The sequence below is a fragment of the Marmota marmota genome, unplaced genomic scaffold (genome assembly GCF_001458135.2).
Source record: "Marmota marmota marmota unplaced genomic scaffold, marMar, whole genome shotgun sequence".
Classification (NCBI taxonomy): domain Eukaryota; kingdom Metazoa; phylum Chordata; class Mammalia; order Rodentia; family Sciuridae; genus Marmota; species Marmota marmota.
Genome location: NW_026000001.1, coordinates 1,581,913 through 1,605,785, shown reverse-complemented (window position 1 = coordinate 1,605,785; position 23,873 = coordinate 1,581,913). Strand labels below are relative to the sequence as shown.

Below are 23,873 nucleotides of genomic sequence, written 5' to 3'. Positions count from 1 at the left end.
CCCCCCCAGCGGCGCGCCTCAAGGGTCCGGGCCTCCCCGGCAGGCGGAGCAACTCCCTCTCCTGGGCAGGGGCGCACGGGTGGCCTGGGCTCCTAGGGCGAGGGAGAAACCTGTGCAGCGTAGCCAGGAAGGGCGCTGCTTTGAGCTCTGGGTGACAGGCCCCTGCGCACAGCAGCCCCCTGTGGAGGGCCCCCAGGGTAGTTGGGGGTCTTGTTGGAAGGCTGGAGGAGAAAGTCCCTGGAGGCCCCGCAGCAGCAGCTGGCCTGGCCAAGCCCGGGCCCAGCCGCCCCCAGAGGTACCCAAGGGGCCACCTGAGTTGTCCACCCACCTCCTGTCGGGGGGCCAGGCTCCTAACACCCCATTCCGCCCCCAGTGCAGGGCTCACGACCTGGGAAGAATGTACAGCTGACAGAGAACGAGATCCGTGGTCTGTGCCTCAAATCCCGGGAGATATTCCTGAGCCAGCCCATTCTTCTGGAGCTGGAGGCTCCCCTGAAGATCTGCGGTGAGGCCCCCCCAGGACCCTTTGGCTTCTTGAAAGTGGCATTGCCCCCCTCTCCAAAATTCCTGAATCCCTCTTCCCTCCAGCCCATTTCTGGTCCTGGGTTCAAGTGCACATCTGGCACCTAGCTTACTCAGTTCCCTGGGTCACAGGTGACATCCACGGCCAGTACTATGACCTCCTGCGGCTGTTTGAGTATGGTGGCTTCCCTCCAGAGAGCAACTACCTCTTTCTGGGGGACTATGTAGACCGGGGCAAGCAGTCTTTGGAGACCATCTGCCTGCTACTGGCCTATAAGATCAAGTACCCTGAGAACTTCTTCCTGCTGCGTGGGAACCACGAGTGTGCCAGCATCAACCGCATCTATGGCTTCTACGATGAATGTGAGTGGTCTGAGTGTTGGATCCAAACTGCATACACTACTCTTCATGGGACCCTGGCAGATCCCTGGTGGGCTGGTCATTTCCTGCCCTGTTCTCTTGGCCTGAGTGAGGCCTGGCACCCAAGAGGGTCTGGTGAATGGATGCTGCCTGGAGGACTGTCCATTTACTACACTTCCCACTAAGGCCCTGCCTGGGGACACACTCCTCCAGTATATCCTTTGCTTAGGCACTTAGGATGCTCCTGTGGCCTGGTCTTACTCCTGGGGTGGGGGAAGGTTCTGACCCCCCAAGGTTGAACCAGATTGAAACCCAGATTTTTACAGACTCAGGTGCTTTAGAATTACTCCTAGATGACTGGTAGGGGCCAGGTGTGGGCTTGAGCCTTCCTTGCCTTCCAGTCTCCTTTTCTAGCTTACCCTGAACACTCTCAAAGTACTCTGGAGGGCCTGGAGAACCAGGATGGGGTGGGCAGGCCTCCCCACAAGCCATCTCCTTCCCCTGGGCAGGCAAGAGACGCTACAACATCAAACTATGGAAAACATTCACCGACTGCTTCAACTGCCTGCCCATTGCAGCCATTGTGGACGAGAAGATCTTCTGCTGCCACGGAGGTGAGGGTGGCTGTAGGCACATGCTGAGGAAATGCCTGAGAAGGAGCACAGGCCACGTCTCTGGGGCCTCCAAACAAAGCTCTTAGCAGGACTATTCCTAGTTGCCTCAAACAGTTCTCCTTAGGTCTAATCTTGGATGTCACTGACAGGAAGTCCCCCTGTGCCACACTGTTAGGCTGCACTCTTTTCCTGTTGTGGCATTCTGCATCCTGCAATGTCTTCCTTCAGGGAGCTCTGGGCTTGAGAGTTAGGACATCTTTGTACTTATGCTTGGGACTTGAATCTGCCTGCCTGGGCTCCTGAGACCAGGAGAAGGGCAGTGTGGTGGGAAGTGAAGCTGGTTCCCAGAGGCTCCCTGGGGCAGGGAAAAGGGGGAGATCTTTGTTTTGATGCTTGTTTGAGGAAATGTTCTGTCCTCTCAGGCCTGTCTCCAGATCTGCAGTCCATGGAGCAGATTCGGCGTATCATGCGGCCCACAGACGTGCCTGACCAAGGCCTGCTGTGTGACTTGTTGTGGTCTGACCCTGACAAGGATGTGCAGGGCTGGGGCGAGAATGACCGTGGCGTCTCCTTTACTTTTGGGGCTGAGGTGGTGGCCAAATTCCTGCATAAGCACGACTTGGACCTCATCTGCCGGGCACACCAGGTGGGCCAACAGCCCTGGATAGGGGCAGGAAGGACAATGGGAAAGCCATGCTTATGGACCTAACTGCTCCCATCCTTGCCCAGGTGGTAGAAGATGGCTATGAGTTTTTTGCCAAGCGGCAGCTGGTAACACTTTTCTCAGCTCCCAATTACTGTGGTGAGTTTGACAATGCTGGTGCCATGATGAGTGTGGATGAGACCCTCATGTGCTCCTTCCAGGTAGGTGTGGGGAAGGGGCTGGTGGGCCCTGTGGCCCAGCACTGTGAGCCTGATTATCTTTGTCTCTTTTAGATCCTCAAGCCCGCTGACAAGAACAAGGGGAAATATGGGCAGTTCAGTGGCCTGAACCCTGGAGGCCGACCCATCACCCCACCCCGCAACTCCGCCAAAGCCAAGAAATAACCTCCGTGTGCCACCCTCTGCCCCAGATGATGGATTGATTGTAGAGAAATCATGCTGCCATGGGGATCACACAGGCCCCTTAGGCCCACCCATCACGGGGAACATGGAGCCTTGGTGTATTTTTCTTTTTTTAATGAATAAATAGCAGCGTCCAATCCCCCAGGGCTCCTTCCCACCTGTACCTGCGGTGGGTACAAGGGGGATCCTGGGGCTGAGGCTGCAGCTCAGGGCAATGGCAGGCCAGATTGTGGGTCTCCAGCCGTGCTTGGCCACAGGGCTGGCAGCCGGATCCTGGGGCAACCCATCTGGTCTCTTGAATAAAGGTCAAAGCTGGATTCTCTCCATGTCCTCTGTCTCTCTTGTCCCAAACACTGGGCTGCCAGCCTTTCTGCACAGAAACACTAAGGCAGGCAGGCAGGCTTGCTGGGCACAGGCCCAGCCGTACACTTGGGTCCAGAGGCTCTTGGAATTCCAAGCGAGGGCCAGATGACAGTGAAAAAGCAAGAGAAACAGTCCTTTCCATCCACAGAGTCCCAGAGATGTGCCCAGCGTTTGAGGGAAGGGCATTCATGATCAGCAGAGAGAGTGGATCAGCAGGGGCAGGAGCCCCATTGTGATTTTTTTCCTAGGGAGGAAAGGGAGGGAGGCAGGCTTCCGGCCCTGGCCAGATGGCCACAGCCTGGCCTGAGCCTAAATGGTAAATAAGAGGTAAGGAACCTCCTGTCAGTGTAGCTTGGCACCCGGCCAGGGAAGAGATGTGACTGGTTGCAGGCTGTGGGGATGGCAGGACTCAGGCCAGGCAGGTGAGCTGGGCAGCCCTGCAGCAGCCAGCCAGGTAGGTCCTGTAGGAGGCCGCAGAACTGCCAGCTCACTACCAGCACTGTCAGATTCTCTACTCTCCCCTGGACCGAGGTCCAGCCCTGCCGCTGGCTGAGGCTTTTAGTCCACAGCCTTTGGACACATGCTTGGGGTTCTCAGTTCAGCCTTCACCATCACTGTCTTCAGCCAGCACAGGGTTGGGGCCCTGGGGAGAGTGGACTGGGGCCAGGATGGAGCCAAAGAACAGCGAGCGGAACTGGAAAGAGGAGAAAGCCAATGAGGTCTCCAGGCGGCTCCTTCCTCACCTCCCAGCCCCTACCCCCAGCCCTACCTTCTTGGGTGGGGGAGTCCCAGGCACTGTACTGGGCTCAGCTTCATCTTCCTCCTCTGAGGCGGGGCTGGGGGAAAGGGAAATGGAGGGCAGTGCCCGTGGGCCCTCACTGCCTACAGTGGTTTCCATAGCGATCATGTAAGAGTCAATGTCATCACTGGCAAAGTCATCCAGGTGGGATGTGCTGTAGGCAAAAATGGGGTATCAGAAGCAGGGAGAGAAAAGGGGGCATAGGAAGGCCCCACGCTGGAGGGCTCAGAGAAGGCTCTGGGGCCTCAAAACTGCTGGTGAGATCTTGGTTTTATTACTTCCTGATTGGCTGGAGAGAGAGGATGCAGGGGTTAAGTGGGGGCTTCCTGGAGGGGGTGGGCCTGGAATCCCTTTGATCCAAGTTCTAGTAGGGGCCTGAGGGAGGCATCGGGGGCTAGTTTAGCTCAGCTGGGGGAAGGGAGCAGCAAGTCCTGAGCATGAGGCCACATGGGGCCCAAGCCCCCACCTTCCCAGGGGGACAGAGCTGGAGAGCACCAGAGCCCAGGGATGTGCTGGGCGGGGGGCCAGGCCAAACTTCCTCTGCCTGGGCCCATCCTCCCCAACCCACCTGCCCTTATAGCCACCTGCTTCCCCTACCCCAGGAAGCTCCCTGCCTCCCAGCAGCCCTTTTCCTCCTTGGCCTGGGAGGAGGCTCAGAGGGTAAGCCTCAGCCAGAGAAGGAAGTCAGCTGGACCTTGGGGATGCTTCCCTGGGTAGGAGGGGTCTCTGAATACAGCTGACCATGAAGGCTGAGCCTGCAGGGCTGGGGCCTGACAGGAAGTTTGTGTGTGTGTGTTGGGGGGAGGTGCATAAGCTGGAAGCAACAAGTTCATGCTGGGGTGCACAAAGACACGGAGGGAAGAATGGGTGGAGGGGTGCCCTCACCTGGAAGCCTGCAACTGAGGCACTGGCCTGTGGAGCTCTGGGGAGCCCAAGTCCTGGGAGTGCAGGTTCAGCTCTGAGAGTGTGGCCAAGACAAAGTGGCCATCCAGCAAAGAGTCCTCAATGGTGAAGATGGCTGGCCTAGGCAAGGGACAGGGTCTCTAAACTAGGTCATTCCATTCCCCTCCTGGCAGGACACAGCCCTTCCCCCTCCCGTCCTCAAGCTGAGAATTACCTGCCTGGAGCATCAAAGTGAATGCTAAGAGGCAAATGTGCTGATTCTGCAAAGCTCAGGAGGCCCTGGGAGGAAAGAAGCAGGCAGTGAGGGCCTGGGCTGGGCAGGAGGACAGGGGCAGTGGGTGTGGTGGGAAGCTCACGCGGAATTCCTTGAGGCAGAAAGTGATGGCCACTCCTTCTGGGGCCTGCAACTGCTGGAAATCCTCCTCCCCAATGCTCATCTCAGTCACCATGGCTTTGACGGTGCTGTCTGCTGGACAGGCACAAGGAAGAACTTGAGGCCCTGAGTCTCTGGGCCCAGCTCCAGCTCCCCACCAGGGCATGCTGGCTCCCTCACCTGCCTCCTCCTCTAGGTAGCTTCGAAGAATGACCCGGCGGCCACGGCCAATGCCCAACGTCACTTCAGCCAATGTGGGGGGAAAGGGCAGAATGGCCTCCCCCAAGATCCTGTGTGGGCAATGACATAAAGACATGTATTCAGTGTGCAGGCCTAGCATCCCTGGGAAGGACAGGACAGGATAAGCAGAATGTGACCCCTGCCTGGTCAAAAGTTTCCCAGGTACGGGAGAGAAGGCAGTGGGAAGTCTGGGCAGGCACATGTGATCATGCAGGGCTAGGCCACCATGTTCATGCCAGTCTTAGAACCTGGCCCTCAGAGCACTTATGTGCTTGTCTCCCAGAGATACACACTATTAAGTATTTACACATAAAATAATACGGAATTTGCCTTAAAACAACAAGGGACAGGAACTGGCCTATACTTCTGTATGTATTTGAAACTGTAAAAAAAAAAAAAAAGAGAGAGAGAAAGAGAGAGAGATAAACAATTGCCCATGTTTAAAAAGGGAGAGAGCTGGCACAGTGGTACAGGCCTATAATCCAAATGACTCAGGAGGCTGAGGCAGGAGGACTGCAAGTTGGAGGCTAGCCTGGGCAAATTAGCAAGACCCTGTCCCAAAATAAAAACTTAAAAAAAAAAAAAAGAAAAGGCTGGATATTTAGCTCAATGGTAGAGCACCCCTGGTTTCAATCCCTAGTGCTATAAAAATAAATAAGGAAATGAATAAATATAGAATGGATAGCAAAAGAAGAGACACCCAATGCAGACCAAGGGGACAGCATTCTCGTTCTCCATACAAAGGAGTCCTGATCACTGCTGCCTCAACGTAACCTGGAGAAGCACACATTAGGACCTGAAAGGACCTTCAGTCTCCAAGAGAAATAAATGGGACCTTGGGCAACTTGAATGTGAACAGCGTCCAGCATGGTGCAATGAAAGCTGACTCCTCCTCTGGCCCACATGGCCCTCTGGGCTTTGACTGCCCAGAACGACTGTACCCTCATGGCGGACTATTTGGTAGCCCTCCTGGACCCCAACTTCCCTGTTCCGCTTCCTGCCTTGGGGACCACCCAAGGCCAGAGCCTGGGCAGTTAGGAAGAGAGACTGCCCTTAAATGGGGATACCCTCAGGACGACCAGACCAAAGAAGGGCTTTGAACTTTTGAGGCACAAGGTTAAAGACAGACCTGCAAGGTGACTTAAGTCAAACAAGAGACCTGTTGGCAGCCAGATGACCTCTTTAGGACAGAAGTGAGAAGGGTGTGAGCAGCAGAAAGCCAAGCCAGACCTCTGGGGTGGAGAAGACAGCTCCTAGAGACCGTGAGGACAATGCGGCAAGGGAGCATTTGCCTGGCACCCTCCACACTGCCCTCTGCTTTTAAAGAGTCAGGGAGGGGCCCCAACCAGGGTAAGGAGCCCTTCACACTGGGCTGAAGAGTCTTTGAGGGTCACAGAAACCCTGGAGGGAAAATGAAAGAGGTGCCTTCTTAAACTGACCTGTAAAGTCACAAAGAAGGAAGAAAGACCCAGGGCTGAGCTTGTGGCAGGGGTGTGCTCACCGTGCTGGGGCGCGGAGCACATGGGGGCACAAGGATGGGTCGAAGACAGCCTGCAGGGATTCGCAGTCCTGGAAGGACAGGTTGTGAGTCTTCCTCACCCCTGGATGGGCAGACAGGGTTTCAACAGGCCTTGCCAACCTTCCCCCCAACCCCCAAGGGCATTTCTTAACTGGCCAGGTGCCTGCTCACCATACTTGCAGTGCAGCTGGACCACCAGGCGGCTGCTCCTGTCATTCAGAGAGATGCAGCATTTTTCCACAGTCTTCTCCAGCATGGCCAGAGAGCGGAAGACGGACAGGAAGGACTGAGCAGGAAATGGACACATCAGCCTGGCACTGCACCTCTGTCCATCACCTCTCCCATCCATATAGGTCCTGGCCCACCACTGGCCATGCAAAAAACACTGGGAAAGGGGCTCCCATGACATAGGGGACATATGTACACTTCCAGGCCTTGTCCACTGTTCCCTCTGCCTGATAAAGCTTAAAAAACCTGCTTACTTTTCTTGACCCACTTGAATGTCACCACCCTCTCCAGGTCTCTATCATCAACTGCCTTCTCCATGCTCCCATTACCCTCTGTGAACACCCACTGTATTTTGCATGTATTTTCCAACTCTAGAGTGCCCCAGAGCAGACACAGCTGGTGGAGATGCCCAGGTGGAGAAAGGGCACCCCTGTTGAGAAAGGCCTCACCTTCATCAGGATCTTACAGCGCAGCAGGTCCTGACCAGGGGTGGCTGCCTGGTATTGCTGGAAGAAGAGGGGGGCAAACAGGAAACACGCATAGGCAGAGCGGGAGGAGTTCACAGTCCGGAGGGAGAGCTGGACCCGAAGCAGGGAAGGGGACAGGACATGGTCAGAAGCAGCAACAGGCCCAACCCTCTGGTCCTCCCCCTCCACTGTCATCTGTCGGAACCTAATCTGCCTTCCCCTGGGAGTCGTCAAGGCACTCAGCTCCCCTCCCACAGCCCAGGCCCTCGGTCCTGCCCCCTAGTTATCTGTCACCCCTACCCTACCACTGAGCACTCCAGGGAGGGCAAGTACACAGAGTGTACACGCAGGCCTGGAAAGGCGACTGGGTGCAAGCTGACAGACCAGCACCGGGGGAACAAACTCCGCAGGCAAATCTGCTCATGGTCACCACCCTTGGCACCGGGAGCACTGAGACCCGGCTGGAACCGCCCCCGCACGCTCCAGCCCCTCACCCCGTCCTCCAAAGGTTCCAGGTACAGCTCGTCCCCGATACGGGACAGGGAGTGGACGGCCTTGCCCAGCACTGCGGGGAGGAGAGCAGAGGGGGGGTTAGGCGGGCGCCTCGGGCCGGCTCACGTGCCCCGCAGCCAGGCATCCAGAACTCACCCTTTACGTTTCCACCCGTGACCAGGCACTTCATGCTGTCCCCAGCAACAAACCCGGGCCTAGCCTGCGACTCAGCTGAGACTGGGGACCCGCCCGCGGCGTATTCCAGGACCGGGTTCCAGCGGCCACAGCCAGAGTCCCAGGTTCTCTTCCCGCGCGCCGCCCCCAGCCGGCCCGCCCCCGCCTCCTTATTGGTCCATACAAGGCGCCTCGGTCACGTGAGAAAAACGTTCGCAGGTTCTTCAGTCACGTGACGGAGCTGGCTTCCTTGGGGTGGGCCCCGTGACGTGACGCTGGGCGTGGCATCCACGTTGCGGGTGGCGTTTCCCTTCCCCGACCAGGTCCGGCCCTCTGCACCCCTGGAGAGCAGGGCTGCTAGCCTGGGCGCGCGGTGAGCAGCAGGGTGGGCTGCACGGCGGAACGCCGAGAGCAAGGACGCAGATCTAGGGCGCGGGGTGCCTGTGCTGAGGACGCAGCGCTGGACTCGGAGTCCGGAGTTGGAGGGGCCGCCTGGGTCACGTAGTACAGATTTCCTGGGCGTCTGTCCGGGCAGACAGGTCGTGGCAAGACTGTCCGCATCCAAGCGGGGTCAGGGACTCGGACACAAGCAGCAGCCATCAGCTCCAAAAAGAGGTTAAAGTAACTTACTGCAGGAGCCAGGAGTGGAAAGGGGGTGTTCATTCTGGCATCAAGGATCCTTCATCGATTCTCTTTGATATACAGAGAAATACCGGAAAGAGTGTACCTGGCAGAGGGAGGAGCTAACGCAGAGGCTCGGCAGTGCGCGGGAGAGCGAACCCGCTCTGTGAGCTTTGCAGAGGGGTTGGGGCTGCCAGAGGTGAGGAGGGGCACGACCGGGAAGCCCTGAAATGGATGAAAAGGAATCGTGGTTATGCACGTTTTGCAAAGACCCTAGAGTGTTCGAAGGAGCGTGTGTTCATCGGCTGCAAAGTCTCCCGCTTGCTCTGGACTTCTGTGCCCAAGAGTGTGGAAGGGAGGTCCTGGAGCGGCTCGCTGACCCCGAGTTCCCCGCAGCACCACTTTTGATGGCTCTCTGAAGGGCTTCGGGCGAGCGTCCTTTGTTCCTGTAGGGCCGGCCTTGCCCTTCTGGTTCTTTGGGTGGTGGGGAGGCTGCGTGTGTCCCCTAGCCTCTTGCTCTCCAGGCTCACTTTCATCCTTAATGCCTTACCCTCAAATCCCTACTGGAGGACGTTGCTTTCCCTTTCCCCTCCAATGTTCTCCCTTCCAGCCCTTAGCTCAGCTGACTGACCCCAACCTCCTCTTTTCCTTGGTGCAATCCTTCAGTAGATCCTGATTGCTATACTCTCCAGATGGCAACATGGCCCTCCTCTTTAAGCCACCCATCTGTCACCTGGATGACTACAACAGCACTCAGTGGCCTTCAGCCTCCACCCTATCCCAGCTACTTCACCCTCCATGCAGCAGAAGGGCCTCTACCTTGTCTTCATGTTCCAGTGGTTGCCATAAAATCCAGACTCTTGACCCTGAACCTGCAGGATCCCAGGTCCCACCCATTTCTCCACCTGTCTCCTCCCTTTGATCATCTGTGTGCCTTGCCAGTTCTCTGGACCACTTCCACCACTCCTCCTGGACCTGGGGATCTTGGCACCTCCTGTTCTCTCCACTGTGGCCTTCTGCCTTCTCACAAGCTGACTTCTTTTCCTTGGGCTCAGCTGCAGCAGCACCTACAGGCCTTCAGTGCCCGCTCCCATTGTCCTCTCTAGCTAAGAGACCAGCCCAGTTGGGGCCATAATGCTTATCATTGCAACATTATTTCATATGTTTATTTACTTAATGTCTATCTTCCTGATTGGTGTTTCAGCCTCAGTGGGGTTGGGGGTGGGCTACTTCTGCTTTGCACATTGCTGTATCCTAGTGTGTCACTCGGGGCCTGGCCCTTCCTGAATGATAAGTAGATAGGTGTTAGGAACCATTAAAGCTGAGCCGCAGCCCGGCATGGTAGCACACACCTATAATTCCAGTGGCTTGGAAGGCTGAGATAGGAGGATGGCAAGTTCAAAGACAGCCTCAGCAATGGCAAGGTGCTAAACAACTCAGTGAGACCCTGTCTCTAAATAAAATACTAAAAAAGGACTGGGAATGTGGCTCAGTGGTAGAGTGCCCCTGAGTTCAATCCCTGGTACCAAAAAAAAGGAAAAAAAAAAGGCTGAGCTGCCATTCACTCAGTCGCGGCATAGTAAGGAAAGAAACAAATCCAGCCTCCAGCCCTCTGCCCAGGTGCCAACCTTCCCTGTACCATAGCTGTCCCTACAGTCTGCATAGAAAATGCAGCTGTAGCCATTTGCTACCTCACTGTTCCTCCTTTCTGGATACCTTGCCCTGGGATAGCCTGGCCTTCCCAGCTTCTCCTCCAGCCCCACTGAGCAGCCGACTGGAGCAGCAGGTGGATGAAGAGTCCTCTGCAGGCAAGAGAGGAAGGCTGTTGAGTAATCAACGATCCCATGTCTGTCCCGGATACGGGTGGTGTTGTAGTATCTTGTCCCCTGAGGTCTTTGGCCCAAGGGGAAGGAAGACAGGGACTTTGCTAAGGAGTCTGTCTTTGATCACTCTCCCACCCCCTCAACAAAAGTCAGAAATCATCTGGGGTTTCCGTAGGACTTGGAAACCAAAAAGGAGCCTAGCGCTGGGAGCCAGGATACCTCGGTTTCCTGTCTTAGATTCCACACTGGCATGTTCTGGGACCATGGAAGCCCCTTCCAGGCTTGGGCTGTTTCCTCATCTCTATACTGTGCTGGGGGAGGGTGGAGGGAGCATATGGTACTCCCTGAGGACCCTTTCCAACTTGTCTTGCTGTGACCCTGAAGGGGCCCCCTGGAGGTTCCGGCGCCCTCATCTCCCGGGCACTGGAGAGAGCCTATAACTGATGTCCTGCTTCCCCCTCTCCCCAGCTCCTGGGCTGTGAGTTTAGATGGGAGTCTCTGCAGGGCTTGCAGGTGACACATCCAATCACAGGCTTCAGGCCCCAGAAGAGAGGAGCCAGCAGCCAAGGGGAACTTCTTTTGTGGGATGAGAGATGGGTATTGGAACCCAAAGAGGACCAGGGTCTGCGCTGTAAGCCTCGTAACCTTACTTATATGTGGGAGTCGGGGCCCCTCTCTAGGCCTCTTTTTAAAAAAAGAAAAAAAAATTTTTTTTGTAGTTGTAGATAAACGAATGCCTTTATTTTATTTGTTTATTTTTATGTGGTGCTGAGGATCGAACCCAGTGTCTCACACATGCTAGGCAAGCGCTCTACCACTGAGCTACAGCCCCAGCCCTAGGCCTGTTTCTTAAGAAAACGAGGCAGTTGGATGAGATGCTCTGTTAGGATTCTTTTTTTTTTTTTTTTTCAGAGTAGAAATTAGAAGTTTATTAAAGGACAGCAGAAAAGACTTCTCCCGGAGGAAGAAGGGGACCCAAGAGGTGGAATCCGTGGAAGGGATGTTGTCTCCCCTTTTTATAGTTCTTTCAGTGATGGAATGTAGGTGGGAAGGCCCGAGGGGTGGGACACAGGTGGGCCGAAGAAGTAATCTGGTCAGGAAGGACTTCTGAGTCAGCACCTTTTTGCTGGGGGCTGTTCATTAACATTTCTTTGAGGTGGACTTTGGCCTAGGGCCTTTTCGGGACTTCATTAACATTCCATGAGTTGTCCTGCGTTTCCCGGAATCATTGCCAGCATGGCCTCCATTTTAGATTTCACTCGGCATTAGACCCGATTTATCTAACTACACTGACTACCTAACTTTAAATCTGGCTTAATTCCCCCCTCTAATTTGGGAACTCCTTACTGCTGTAAGGAAGGGGGGGCGAAGAGAATCTCTCTGGCTTCTTCAGGCTGAAAAGGGACAATGTGGGGCAAGCAGTTTGGAGTCCCCCTTTAAAAATCAGGTCTATTGAGTGGTCCATGATAGAAGTCTGATTGAGAAGTAATAGTCTGGAGGGCCATTTGAGTGATGGATGGTCTATAAGAGAAACAAGAATTCATTAGTACTGGAACCATATTGATGCAGCAATAAATGCCATAGCACAGGAATATGCCAATGAGTATGATGGCAAAGACAAAGACTAACAATGTTTTCCACCAGGAAGTACCAAGAACTAGGAGCTAAGATATTGTTTCCATGACAAAGTTGCTGAGGACATGGCTTCTATCTGAGCATGTAAATCTTTAAGGACATTTGTCACATTGCCAGAAATGTCAGGGATGTAAACACAACATTTAACTTTTAGGGTTACAGATGTCCTTTCCCTTAAGATATAGTTTAATAATTTAATGTCATCTGATCTTGCAAAATCCTTTTACTAGTATGACCTCTGTGTCTAATAGAGAAATCTTTAATTCTGTTACTTAGGGCTGGATAACCATACTTGCAAACACTAAGCCTACCTGTGTAGGTTAGAAATAAAGGCCTTAAACTAAAAACTACTCTGGCAGTTCCTTTTGATAGTTATCAGGCATTCCTGTCTGAGAATCTCTTTTGTAGCCTCCAGTTTACTTATTTTTGGAAGTTACATTTAACTATTATTATTATTTAAAATGTCCAGGAACAGCTGTGCTTTGGCTTTGACTGTCTTTGCTAAGTGTTTAAGATGAAGCAAGTCAAACTGACTTTTGTTTTTATCTATTGTTAACAGTCAGCTGAGCTTCCCTGGGAGTCCTCGGGGAACTTCACAGCAGCTTCTCAGTTCTGCTAGTGCCATTGCGCTAGGATGGGTCCAGGCCTTGCTTGACCATGTGGCTTCCCTTGGAAGCATCAGGGATGTCTCCCTTTTCTGATGACCCTCCTCTTCACAGCAAATGCACTGATTGGCTTTCTGTCCTCCACTGGTCTCATTAATCTCCCTGATCGGGAGGTTATGTGGCCTAGAGTTGCAAAGCTCTTTGGAGAAGTCCCCTATTCCCTGATTCAGACTGACTTAGAGGGCAAGAGCCAAATATTGGTTTTCTTGGCCCTTTTAATTTAACTTTAATTTTAAAACTTAATCTTAAACATCCAGCAAATAAGTTTACAGCCTTATATTAAGAGCACTGGGCTTTAATGTCTATCTCTCTATCCTGTAGGTGATAACTCCTTATCTTATGTTGACCCAGGTTGTGTTCTTAAAGCAGTACCTCTTTAAAACATTAACAGGCAATCCTTAAACCATCTATAAGCAAACTACAAAATAAAATTAACTAGGGTAAAAACATATTTAGCTTATATAATAGCTACCTTGAATTCTGGCAGGGTTATACATCATAATTCCCTGTTTGAGATCCTAGTAATCTTGGCAAAAAACTACTTTTGGACACAACTTTAACTGTACTTAAATTGTTGCTCAAGTTCACATGAATATTAGCTAACACAATATAATATCACACCTAAAACATGAATTAAAGAAAAGCTGAAAGCTTTTAACCTTTTGTAGAAAAGTAGTAAAGTACTTTTGTGTTTTGCAATAAAACCTTCACACAGATTAGGCTCTCATTAACTTAAAAATACATTTAAATTGTATCTCAGTGTAAAAAGTAACATAGAACTTTACATATCTTATTGATAACAAGTCCAGTTATAGAACACAAATGATATAAATAAATCTCCAACATGTTTTTCTTTTTAAGCCTAAAATTACCATACAACTTTAGAACACCAGCTTGATATAATGCTCTTTTAAAACTTCTACCTTACAGACTTGTATACCTGGAAGATATGGACACATTAACACCACAATTACATTGATGTTTTTATATTAATCAAGTTTAGCTTTTAAAGAAATAACATAGCACAATTCTCTAAAACAACAGCACTTGTTTGACCAGCTGTTTAATTTCTTTAAGATTACTTGCTCAAAAACTTACACTTATAAGCAACTTACACAGACCTTTTTATATCATTTACTTAAACCCTCTTAATCATATAGACTCTTATCCAGAAACACATTTTCCCTCTATTAAATCCATATCTAGAACCTTCTAGTTTTTCTTTTTTATCTGTTAACCTCCTTCTGTTCACATTTTGAAACAATACTTGTAAATTTTTGAATTTAAGCAGATTTAACATTTTATTAGGGCCTTTTTGAACATCTAGAAAAACTTATAAGCTTAATTTTAAAGACATCTTTACTTTCATCTGTTTACCCAATTTAAATTGAACCATTTGAATCACGTGAATCAAAGATATTTGGATCCATTTTTTAAAAATTTTTCATGAGCGCTCCTCATCTGTCAATTGTCATATCACTGCATGATATATGGACATACACACATACAGACATACCGACATACAACACGTAACACAAGTGTAACACAACACAATAGTAAAGGCCTTGTAGCTTTTTTAGGTGAAATCTCATTGCAATATTTAAAAAAAACTCCAGCTGATCAAAAATAGAACTTATCAGAAAAACATTAACTTGTCTGTAGGATCAAAATCATGAGCTCAAAAAAAAAACAGAATCTAAGAAAAAAGCAAAAGTCCTAGAAAAAATTGACCGGCCAGTAATTAGTAAATGCCATACAATTTACTCTTTGGTTTAATCTAGTTTGAGTTCCCATAAAAAGACACTTTACTCTTTTTTTTCTTGGGCCTCAGATCTGTCTCATACTGAGTGCTCTAGGCTTCTTCTATTTGCATATCAACTTAAGTCCTGGCTGAGGTCTGGAAGGAACTGGGAAAACTGGAATTCTGAGCAGAAACCTCATGCCTAAGGCATTTTAACCATAAGTCACAATTTTCAGGTTTGGATGTTGAAAATTATGATACAAGTTTAAGATACAATTTACAAAATTTCATACCTTTACATTTTCCTACACTAGAAAAACTTGCTCACACAAAACTGAAAATAGGATCTCTACCATCAGAAGAAATTTCTTTAGGATCATTAAGTCACTTCCTTTGTTCTGAAGTTTCTAAAGTAGTATTAAGTTACATTAAATCACCTGAAAAAAAATTTTAAAAGAGAACCACACACTACCATGTATATCCAAAATTAAGCTTTAAAAATTTAAGACTGTTGCTATTCAATGTTATTTCAATAAGCCAGACCAACGTTCCAATTCAACATTTTTTTCCTAAATCTTACACACTGAGGGGAACAGATACCATATCATAATTTACTATCCTTGCCCAAGTTAATGCACTGGTACACCTAGTGAAATCTTCTCAGGCTACCCAGTTCAAAATAAAACTAAATGATTGGGAGTTACTTGCCAACTTGGAAGTAGAATTCTTTTAATTTTCTATCCTAAGTATTTAAGTTCTCCGGCATGAATTATCTGAAATCACAAACTAAACAATTACCTAACCCCAACTTTTAACTGCAAGATTATGCAATGCTTCAAACTCATTTAGATACCAGATTGTTACAATAAAAAATCATCTTTTAGACACACATTTAGCCAAGATCATCCCCAAGAAACAATCTATAATAACCTTTAAAATAGAGAGACCAGATAAGAGAAAAATCTCTCCAGGTTTTTAACTTCCATTTAATTATGACTCCTATCAGTGGCACCATAGATTTCCCCATGAGTGGACCAGATGTTTTCACAGAGGGGCAACTATAGGTGTAAAATCAAGGGTCTCAGTGTGACTGACTTTACTGCATTCAGTGTCCCTTCTTTTTAAGTGGACAGAGATGGAGCAATCCTTACAGTGCAGGGAAGAATGAGGAAATTCCCCAAAGCGAAAATGGCTCTGGCAGCTGCTGGGAATCCTCAGTTTCCCTTTTACTTACAGGATTAGCTCCTTTGGATAGATCCAATCCCAGGCAATCTGGCATATCTCCTAACTTTCCAGTAGAGTCAGTTTTTATCTGCCTTAGGTCTTGAAGGGGGAAGGGGGTATGTACTTTGATCGGCCCAAATTTTTCTCTTGATTCTTTTTCCTCAGTGAGTCCAAGATTTTTTCTCTTCATGGCAGATATCATAGCTAAGTCTACTTTACACTGTTGGCATAATTTAGGATTTTCCCTTAGAGCAAAGAAAATCTGAACATACAGCACCTCACACCATTTCCTTTTTTGTAAATTTTATCAAACTGTAAAATTGTATTAAAATTGATATTTCCCTCTGGTGGCCAGGTTTCTCCATCAGAGAGTTTGTATTGAGGCCAGGCCAAGAAAATGAGGCGCTTTTTCTTGAGCGTCTGAGGTTCAAATTTATCCCAATTTTTCAATACGCAGGCTAGTGGTGCACCTGGCGTATTGGAGAGAGAGAAGCTCCCGTCTGAGTGAGAAGAACAGGACTCAGGCGCCCACGCCGCGCCAGAGAAAACTGTTCTCATTAGGGACGTCTCCCTAAGTTTGAGCTTCCTAAACGGTCCAGAAAACCCGTCTCTCACCTTGCTTTGCCAAGGGGTTTCTGGTCCCCTTTAGCAAAGTGCTAGGGTCTCAGTTTGCCCTGTGCCAGAGACCCTGGGAGGATTCAGACTTAAGGGCATTACTGCTTATCCTCCCGGCCACTAAAAACCCATTGCAAAAGAGAAACATGCGCTCTTTGTTGCCTTTGCTCTGTAGACTAAAGGAGCCGCCTAAGTGTTAAGGGATATCTACTGGTTGTAAGGTAGCAGATTACCAGAGGAGTTGATTCTAAAAATGCCTCTCTAGCAGCTTAAGGAACACAACACATTTTAAACATTGGGGCGGTAAAACAGACTAGTGAAATTTACCTATGCATCTTAGGGAACCTGGGCAGATTTTGCTAATTATCCCATGCCTTTCTCTCAGTCCTACAACCTGAATTGCTAACATTTCTGACCTGCGAAGGAAGGGGAGCATCCAGGAGGAATGGATGCGAGGTTGGGAGTGTTGCATGGCCCATACGGAGGCAAATGTGATTGGGGCTTTCCCTCAGTGCCATTCATCTACCGATCACCCTAGATACCCCTGAGGGCTGTCGGGAGGGGGCTCAAGAGAAAGGAACCTTAGGAATCATCTGAGTGTAGCCCAGACCGGAATTCCGCAGTTGTTCCAAACTCCTTCCTCCACCTCCACGCATCCGAGGCAGATCGGGATTCGGGACACTGTGTACTTACGCCAATTGCTCTCCAGGCCCAGACAGAAAAGTTGGAAGCGGCTTTGGCAGAACCCAACATGCCTGCTCTGTATTGAACAGGTGATTGAGAGCTGCCTAGGCCGGGAAACCTCTCACCCGAGTCTTGAAGAGTGGCGGCTGCACTAATTGCGTTTAAGTAGCCGTCGGGTGCCCACCTTACCCTCCAGAAAGAAAGAGAGAGAAAGATGCACCTCAAACAGACATGGGGTGCGTGCACTTACCTCGGTGTAGAATCTCGGTCTGGGACCTCCAATATGTTACCGCTGTTGACCGGTGACGAGTTCTTGCTTCCCCAATGTTGAAGAATAACACCAAAGAAGCACGCCGAGGCAAGGTCAGAGTAGAAATTAGAAGTTTATTAAAGGACAGCAGAAAAGACTTCTCCCGGAGGAAGAAGGGGACCCAAGAGATGGAATCCTCTGTTAGGATTCTTTCAAACACCAAACCTTAATGGTCTTGTTCACACCCCACATTAAGTGGCCTCCTATGAGCAGGTAAGTCAGTGAAGGTGTGTGTGTGTCTTCAGGTGGCAGATGTGAAGTAGAAGAAGGCAGTCACCATTTCACACCTTTAAAATAATCATGTGGCTGGGTGCGGTGGCGCTACCTGTAATCCTAGTTGGCTTGGGAGGCAGAGGAAGGAAGATTGAAAGTTCAAAGCCAGTCTCAGCAATATTGAGGCACTAAGCAACTCAATGAGACCCTGTCTCTAAATAAAATACAAAATTTTATTTTAGAGTAGTCTTCTAAAACCACTAATGTGGCTCAGTGGTTGAGTGCCCCTGAGTTCAATCCTCAGTTTACCCCCGTTCCACATAATTATCTCGTAGGAAATTTCTTCCCTCTGTCACCACTTCTCACCCAGTTAGTTAGGTGAGAGGTCGCAGGAAGCCCAGAGCCTGGGGCCTCCCTTGGTGCTTCAAATCTACTTGTTCAACGTACTTCAGATACACTTTTCTAAGTACAGGGAAGACTGCAGGACAGAGCTCCTGCTCTTGGGGGGCTCCCACCCTGTGGGGACAGTCAGCAAGAGGAACAATTCAGCCACACAGTGCACAGAAGTCAGTGGGTGCCATGGGGAGAAAGGAACCCTGGAGAGGGAGAGAGGGGTGTTGGGTGAGGACTACTCTAAATAGCATGGCTGGTTTGGCCTTTGGTGAAGTTGATATTTGCACCAAGACCTCAAGCAAAGCAAGTGGAGGGAATGGCCAAGGCCAAGGCTCTGAGCAGGAGTTTGCCTGGGCAGTAGCTGACCTTGGCAGAGAGGAGGCTCCCGAGCTGGGGAGAGTGGGAGCTACAGCCTCCTAGGAGAAACCAACATGAGTCACAGAATCACCAAAGTCAAGCATGGCAGTGGGCAGATCTGGATAGGAGCTTCCTGGGGCAAGGACAGTTTGAGGGAGGTGAAGCTTAGAGAACAAGTTGACCGGAAGAGCACATTCACTGAGGAGTGGTTGGTGAGGATGAGGTGCCAGGCACCTGCTCTGTCCCACCCTGGGATGTCCTTGCAGCCCTACTTGAGCCTGAGAGCAGGTGGGATTACTCCTGGAGGGAGGTTTGCCAGGTGGAGGTAACTAAGCAGCAAAAGGGCACAGAGGCTTGGGGTGTGGGGTTCACCAGGTTGTCTTGACCTGGTCTGCGTGCACACGGGGACTGGTGTTTGTGCACTTGCTCTGGAGCAACCACGCAGGCAGGGCACCTCTGAGCTGCTGGAGCACACCAGGCTGGTGGAGCACTGCTGGGACGCATGTGTGGCACAGCAGGTGCTGCCAGCCCCTCCTGCCAAGCCCTGCCTGGGCCTTTCTTGTTCCCTGGCATTTCTCCCAGAATCAGAACAGTGTTTGGCTCATAGTAATGGTTTACTACATCTGCGTTGAGTGACTGGAGTATAGGATGATGGCCGATACAAGACTGGGATCCAGGATTGCCTGCTGAGGTATAGAATGAAGTTCCAGGTGCCAGCCTACTGAGGTATGAATCCTGGCCCCATCATTTACAAGTTGTGTGAAAATGGGCAAATTGCTGATCTTCTCCAAGTCTCAGTTTCCTAATCTGTAAATTGGGGGCAAGAATGGTCCCTACCTCAAATGGTTGCTATTAAGATTCACAGAGTGTCAAAGCTCTTCTACTCTGCTGTTAAAATGGCTTCTGCCACTTTCATCTGCACTGATCCTCACAGTAGCCACACACCAGAAAAGGACACAGGTGAGTGTGGTGGCCAAGCCTATGACCCCAGAGACTCAGGAGGCTTAGCCAGGAGGATCACAAGTTCAAGGCCAGCCTGCATAAGTCAGCAAGACCTTATCTCAAAAATAAAATAAAAAGGACTTTGGGGCTGGGGCTGGGGCTCAGTGGCAGAGCACTTGCTTAGCATGTGTGAGGCACTGGGTTCGATTCTCAGCACTAATAAAAATAAATATATAAAATAAAGGTATTGTGTGCATCTACAACTAAGTATATTTTTTTAAAAAAAGGAGTGGGGATGTAGCTTCTTGCAGCCCTACTCTGTAGCCTGAGAGCAGGTGGGATTACTCCTGGAGGGAGGTTTGCCAGGTGGAGGTAACTAAGCAGCAAAAGGGCACAGGGGCTTGGGGTGTGGGGTTCACCAGGTTGTCTTGACCTGGTCTGCGTGCACAAAGGGACTGGTGTTTGTGCGCTTGTTCCCAGTAGTAGAGCACTGCTAGGTTCAATACCATACCACAAAAAAAGCACAGAAAAATTCCCCAGATCATCAACTTGGATGAAGCCAGGGCGAGCGCACACAGGGACCGCGGAAGAGAGTCTCCCCAATGAAATATTACATAGGGAAGGCCTGGAGTCCAGAAACTGGAAAATCTCTAGAGGACAGTTGAGTAGGGGCAAAATAGTCAGCCCAAGGGGAGGGACCTCCAGAGGGGTCTGCTGCTGCTGCTAGCTGAGTCTCATGCTGGCCCCACAATTCTGCACCCTGGGTGTCCTTGGTCTTGTGAGGGCAGTGGGAATGCTTACCCTTTTGCATGCTGGAGGCCGGCATGAGATAATGATATGCCCATGCTGCCCACTTTGCACCAACCAGGGACCAGGTCTTTTCAGTTTGCAGGGCTGGAGGTGGAAGGGAGATGGGGTGGGATGTTTAAAACCCACAGCAGGGATGGGAAGGGGAAAGCTCAGGCATGCTGGAGTTACAGGCCCCCTTGGAGCTCAAGTGAGGTAAGTTTAGGACAAATCAAAGGCAGCGTGCTCCACCCAGCAGGGGAGGACACCGATGGAACTCATTACCCCCAAATGTGGTCTCCGCTGGAAATATAAATAGCTTCACAAAAGGTTTAGATAAATCCATGGATGACAGTTTCATTCATGGGATCCATGGGGAAAGAGGCTGTTTGAGGCCTGCTGTTCCCCCTCCCCCCAGGGAAGACATCAGGGAAGCAACCTGACCTCCCTCAGACCACCCCTTGGTGCCCCTGTTAGAGGCGGGCTTCTACTGTAGGGGCTCAAGGAGGCAGTGTTGCTGTTCCTGTGGGATAGAGCCAGGCCCCAGACCCTGGGTTCTCTGTCCCACATCACCAGCATCCACCGTTGGGGGAGACAAGGTCACCACCAACTCTGGTGAAAGCATCTCACTGGGCTGTCCCCTAAGGGACCAGCAGAGGGAGACAGACACCACATACTGTCCCAGTTCCCTGATCAGAGACAAGGCTGCTGGCCAGAAAGGGTCCAACAAGCCTCTACAGGTGCCAGCTTTGTGCCCAAGGTTGTACTAGGCCCCTTAGGGGTGAGGGAGGAGAGAAGACATCCTCCTGGCTGAGAGGATTGCTCCAGGGGAGATGGGCACAAGGAGGAACTTTCAGAGAACAAGGAATTGCTAATTATGAGAAGGGTGGCTCTGGAGCCAGGCTGCCTGCCTGTGACCTTGGGCAAGTCAAGTAACTTTGAGCCTCAATTTCCCCATGGTAAGATGGCAACTACACAGCACCTGCCTCAAGAGGACTGTGTGAAATTGTCTGAAGTACTCCAGTGCTTCATCGCAGTGCCAGACAGACAGACAGTAAGTGCTCAGTTTGCAGCAGCTACATCCTGCTGGGTGGAGAGACCAGAAGTCTTGTGGGTCTCCTTAGAGTTCTGCAACTTGCAGAGCCCACTCATTTCACGGTCTCATCTGAACTTTACCACTACCCTGGACACTTCATGATACTGAGGCTCACTTGTAAGTGGTGGATCTGTACTCTCCGGTACCAAAAAAACTTAGGGAACTTTCTAGAGTTGTCCTGCAAGCTGGATGTTGGAGAAGGCCTGCCCCAGTTCCCTGGACTGCTCTGAACCTGGTCAGCCTGTCCTGTGACTGGGCCCCCACGCCCTTGGCAGGCAGGCTGTGTCTTCTAGGTCTACCTAGTCTGTGAGGTATATGCAGCAGGTGCTTTGGAAAGTTTTTGGAGGTAACTGGACCTCATAGTTGTGGGTGCCAGCTCCTCCCCATTCCTGTTCCTGTTCTAGGCAGTGCTGCCCACCTCTGTTTGCTGTGAACACTTGCCCTATTCCTCAGGGAAGGGAAGGGACAGCTAATATCTCTTTCAAACTCCTATCTCCATAGTCTTTTTTATTTTGTACTGAGGGTTTAATCCAGGGGCACTCTGTCATGGAGTTACATTCCAACCTTTTTATTTTGAGACAGGGTCTCACTAAATTACTTAGGGCCACACTAATTTGCTAAGGCTTGCCTCAAATTTGTGATCTTCCTGTCTGTCTCCTGAGTTGCTGAGATTACAGGCGTGTGATACTTAACTGGCTCCATAGTCTTTCTTTTTTTTTTTTTTTAAGAGAGAGAGAGAGAGAGAATTTTAATATTTATTTTTTAGTTATCGGCAGACACAACATCTTTGTATGTGGTGCTGAGGATCGAACCTGGGCTGCACGCATGCCAGGCGAGCGTGCTACCGCTTGAGTCACATCCCCAACCCCTCTATAGTCTTTCTTAAGTTCCTGTTTCATTAACATTGCAACAGTCAATGGCTAAAACTGAAGTATGTACAGATGCTCCATTAGGGACCATGAGGAAGGTGCTATGAGCATATTGCCACCATCCCTGTCCTGTATGGGGAATGTGGAGTCTAGATGGTACGATGACTTGCTCAAGGTCATGCAACTGGTAGAGAAGGGCAGGGCAATTCCCCTCTGGTACTAAGCCTCCCACTTACTCTCCTAAGAGTACATCAAGGAAAGGCCCAAAGGAAGCAGGTGTCCTCTGAACCAAGGCCTTGAGGAGCCAGGACAGCCTTGAGAAAGGCTTAAGGCTTAGAGGGAGGTTGGTGGGGCAGAGGGGAGAGCTCGGGAGGAGCAGGCAGTGACTCAGCAAGACAGGATAAGGATCTTCCAGCCCAGGGAGAGGTAACCCCACTCCTCTGCCAGGGGAGACGGAGTCACAGGGCCTGCGGCATGGGTTGGCCAGGGCAATGGAACATCCTGGGAGAATGGCGGGGACAGCTCCTGGCGGGCAAGGGAGGAGTCCAGCACCTGGGGGTATCCCTTCTGTCCCTGCCCTCTTCACACACCCTTCACCCAGACATCCTAGTAGATGGGAGATAGAGCCCTGGTCGGGCAGTTGGAGGGAGTCTGCTGCCTCTCAGCCTCATTCTGGAAGCATGTGTGGGATGTCCTTTGGGGGGACCTGCGCTGGGCCAGGTATGGGTGGGGGACCCAGAGTCGGGCAGGGCTACTGATGGAGTAACAAGAGCCCTCTGGCCCTGGGGTTTCCGCTGACATCATGGCCAGCTCAGGGTGAAGCAGGGCCCTCTGGGCTCCTGCACACTGGAGGGAAAGGGAAAGTGCCCACTTTCCTGCTCCTCCTTCCCTCCCTGCCCTCTGCCCGGCCTGTGCTCACAAGCACATTGTAGAGTGCACACAAATGCGGTGGGGAGGGCTGCACCTGGCGTTGTGATGCAGAACCCCAGGGAAGTGTCCTGGGCTGGCCCTCTCAGCCCACCCAGAGCCTTACTCTGCCAGCTAGGAGGTGGGGCCCTTGGGAAGCAGAGGGAAGCCCCTGCTCTACTCCTATTGATGAGTGGCCATCTAACTTCCAGTCTGATGCTCACTGATGGTCCAAACTCCCTGCTAATGGAATCAGATGCTAGCTGAGCTCTCCAGCACTGTCAGGATCTGGCCTGTTGCTGATGAAGGGAGGCGATGTGAGGTACCTGGCCCAGCGTCACAGTCAATTCACATCAGGGAGGCTGGGAGGCAGGAAAGCCCAGTTCTCCCTCTGCATCTGGATCACGAATTCTCCAGGAACTTGACTCTCTTTATGTCCCAAGAAATACCTTATTGTCCTTAAGGACCAGCTATGCCAAAGGCCACATGCCTCACAGCCAGGGAATACTCAGCAAAGTTCTGCAGGGTGAAGCCTGCCCTCAGATTGGGCTTCCTCTTTTTTTTCCAAGAGTCCCCTGCCTTGCAACTGTCCCCAACCTCAGGTGGGCACTTGCATGGTGTGGTTAAAATGGCATTTGCTGGGGCTGGGGATGTGGCTTAAGCGGTAGCGTGCTTGTCTGGCATGTGCGGGGCACTAGGTTCGATCCTTAGCACCACATGGAAATAAAATGAAGCTGTTGTGTCCACCGAAAACTAAAAAATAAATATATAAAAAAATGGCATTTGCTCAAGTCAGATATTGCTAGGTTCTAGTTAGTCCTTGTTCTACCACTCACAGGCTTATGTGACCCGAGACAGGGACTTCATCTATGTC

At 50.7% G+C, this 23,873-nt stretch overlaps 2 protein-coding genes and 2 long non-coding RNA genes across 11 annotated transcripts in view; 2 read left to right on the top strand and 2 right to left on the bottom strand.

Moving 5' to 3' along the window:
• Ppp1ca (protein phosphatase 1 catalytic subunit alpha) overlaps window positions 1-2,883 on the top strand; it is a 4,256-nt gene extending 1,373 nt beyond the window's left edge. The window contains exons 2-8 of the mRNA XM_048807604.1: window positions 221-295; window positions 374-505; window positions 655-885; window positions 1,392-1,496; window positions 1,919-2,142; window positions 2,226-2,360; window positions 2,433-2,883. Coding sequence (XP_048663561.1) covers window positions 221-295; window positions 374-505; window positions 655-885; window positions 1,392-1,496; window positions 1,919-2,142; window positions 2,226-2,360; window positions 2,433-2,543 — 1,013 coding nt within the window. The 3' untranslated portion in view covers window positions 2,544-2,883. The remainder of the gene's footprint in view (window positions 1-220; window positions 296-373; window positions 506-654; window positions 886-1,391; window positions 1,497-1,918; window positions 2,143-2,225; window positions 2,361-2,432) is intronic.
• Rad9a (RAD9 checkpoint clamp component A) lies at window positions 2,654-8,276 on the bottom strand. 5 transcript variants are annotated; one of them, XM_048807735.1, is made up of 11 exons: window positions 8,102-8,276; window positions 7,948-8,018; window positions 7,436-7,564; window positions 6,930-7,044; window positions 6,741-6,840; window positions 5,180-5,289; window positions 4,983-5,095; window positions 4,841-4,905; window positions 4,609-4,764; window positions 3,694-3,877; window positions 2,654-3,618 (listed from the first exon to the last, which is right to left on the bottom strand). In XM_048807735.1, exons 1-11 carry the CDS (start codon window positions 8,133-8,135, stop codon window positions 3,523-3,525), a joined length of 1,173 nt encoding a protein of 390 aa, XP_048663692.1. In that variant the 5' UTR covers window positions 8,136-8,276; the 3' UTR covers window positions 2,654-3,522. The 5 variants fall into 5 exon arrangements, with proteins under 5 accessions (XP_048663692.1, XP_015358700.1, XP_048663693.1 ...); XM_015503214.2 differs by having other exon boundaries at window positions 4,609-4,746; XM_048807736.1 differs by having other exon boundaries at window positions 4,983-5,092.
• Window positions 8,254-11,305, top strand: LOC125618073. The gene is made up of 2 exons (XR_007349296.1): window positions 8,254-8,734; window positions 8,825-11,305. It is a non-coding gene; the product is annotated as an uncharacterized LOC125618073 (long non-coding RNA).
• Window positions 11,306-12,590: 1,285 nt separating this feature from the next.
• Window positions 12,591-18,594, bottom strand: LOC125618072. 4 transcript variants are annotated; one of them, XR_007349292.1, is made up of 2 exons: window positions 18,583-18,594; window positions 12,591-13,428 (listed from the first exon to the last, which is right to left on the bottom strand). It is a non-coding gene; the product is annotated as an uncharacterized LOC125618072 (long non-coding RNA). The 4 variants fall into 4 exon arrangements; XR_007349294.1 differs by having other exon boundaries at window positions 12,591-13,417; XR_007349293.1 differs by having other exon boundaries at window positions 12,591-13,389.
• Window positions 18,595-23,873: the final 5,279 nt, after the last annotated feature.

Excerpts from the sequence above, each read along its gene's own strand:
- Rad9a (XM_048807735.1), bottom strand. The coding sequence starts at position 8,135 with ATGAAGTGCCTGGTCACGGGTGGAAACGTAAAGG. Across the intron at positions 7,045-7,435 it reads GCTGTAAGATCCTGATGAAG|TCCTTCCTGTCCGTCTTCCG; the intron begins GTGAGGCCTTTC and ends TTTCCTGCTCAG. Across the intron at positions 3,619-3,693 it reads GGACTCCCCCACCCAAGAAG|TTCCGCTCGCTGTTCTTTGG; the intron begins GTAGGGCTGGGG and ends TCCTCTTTCCAG.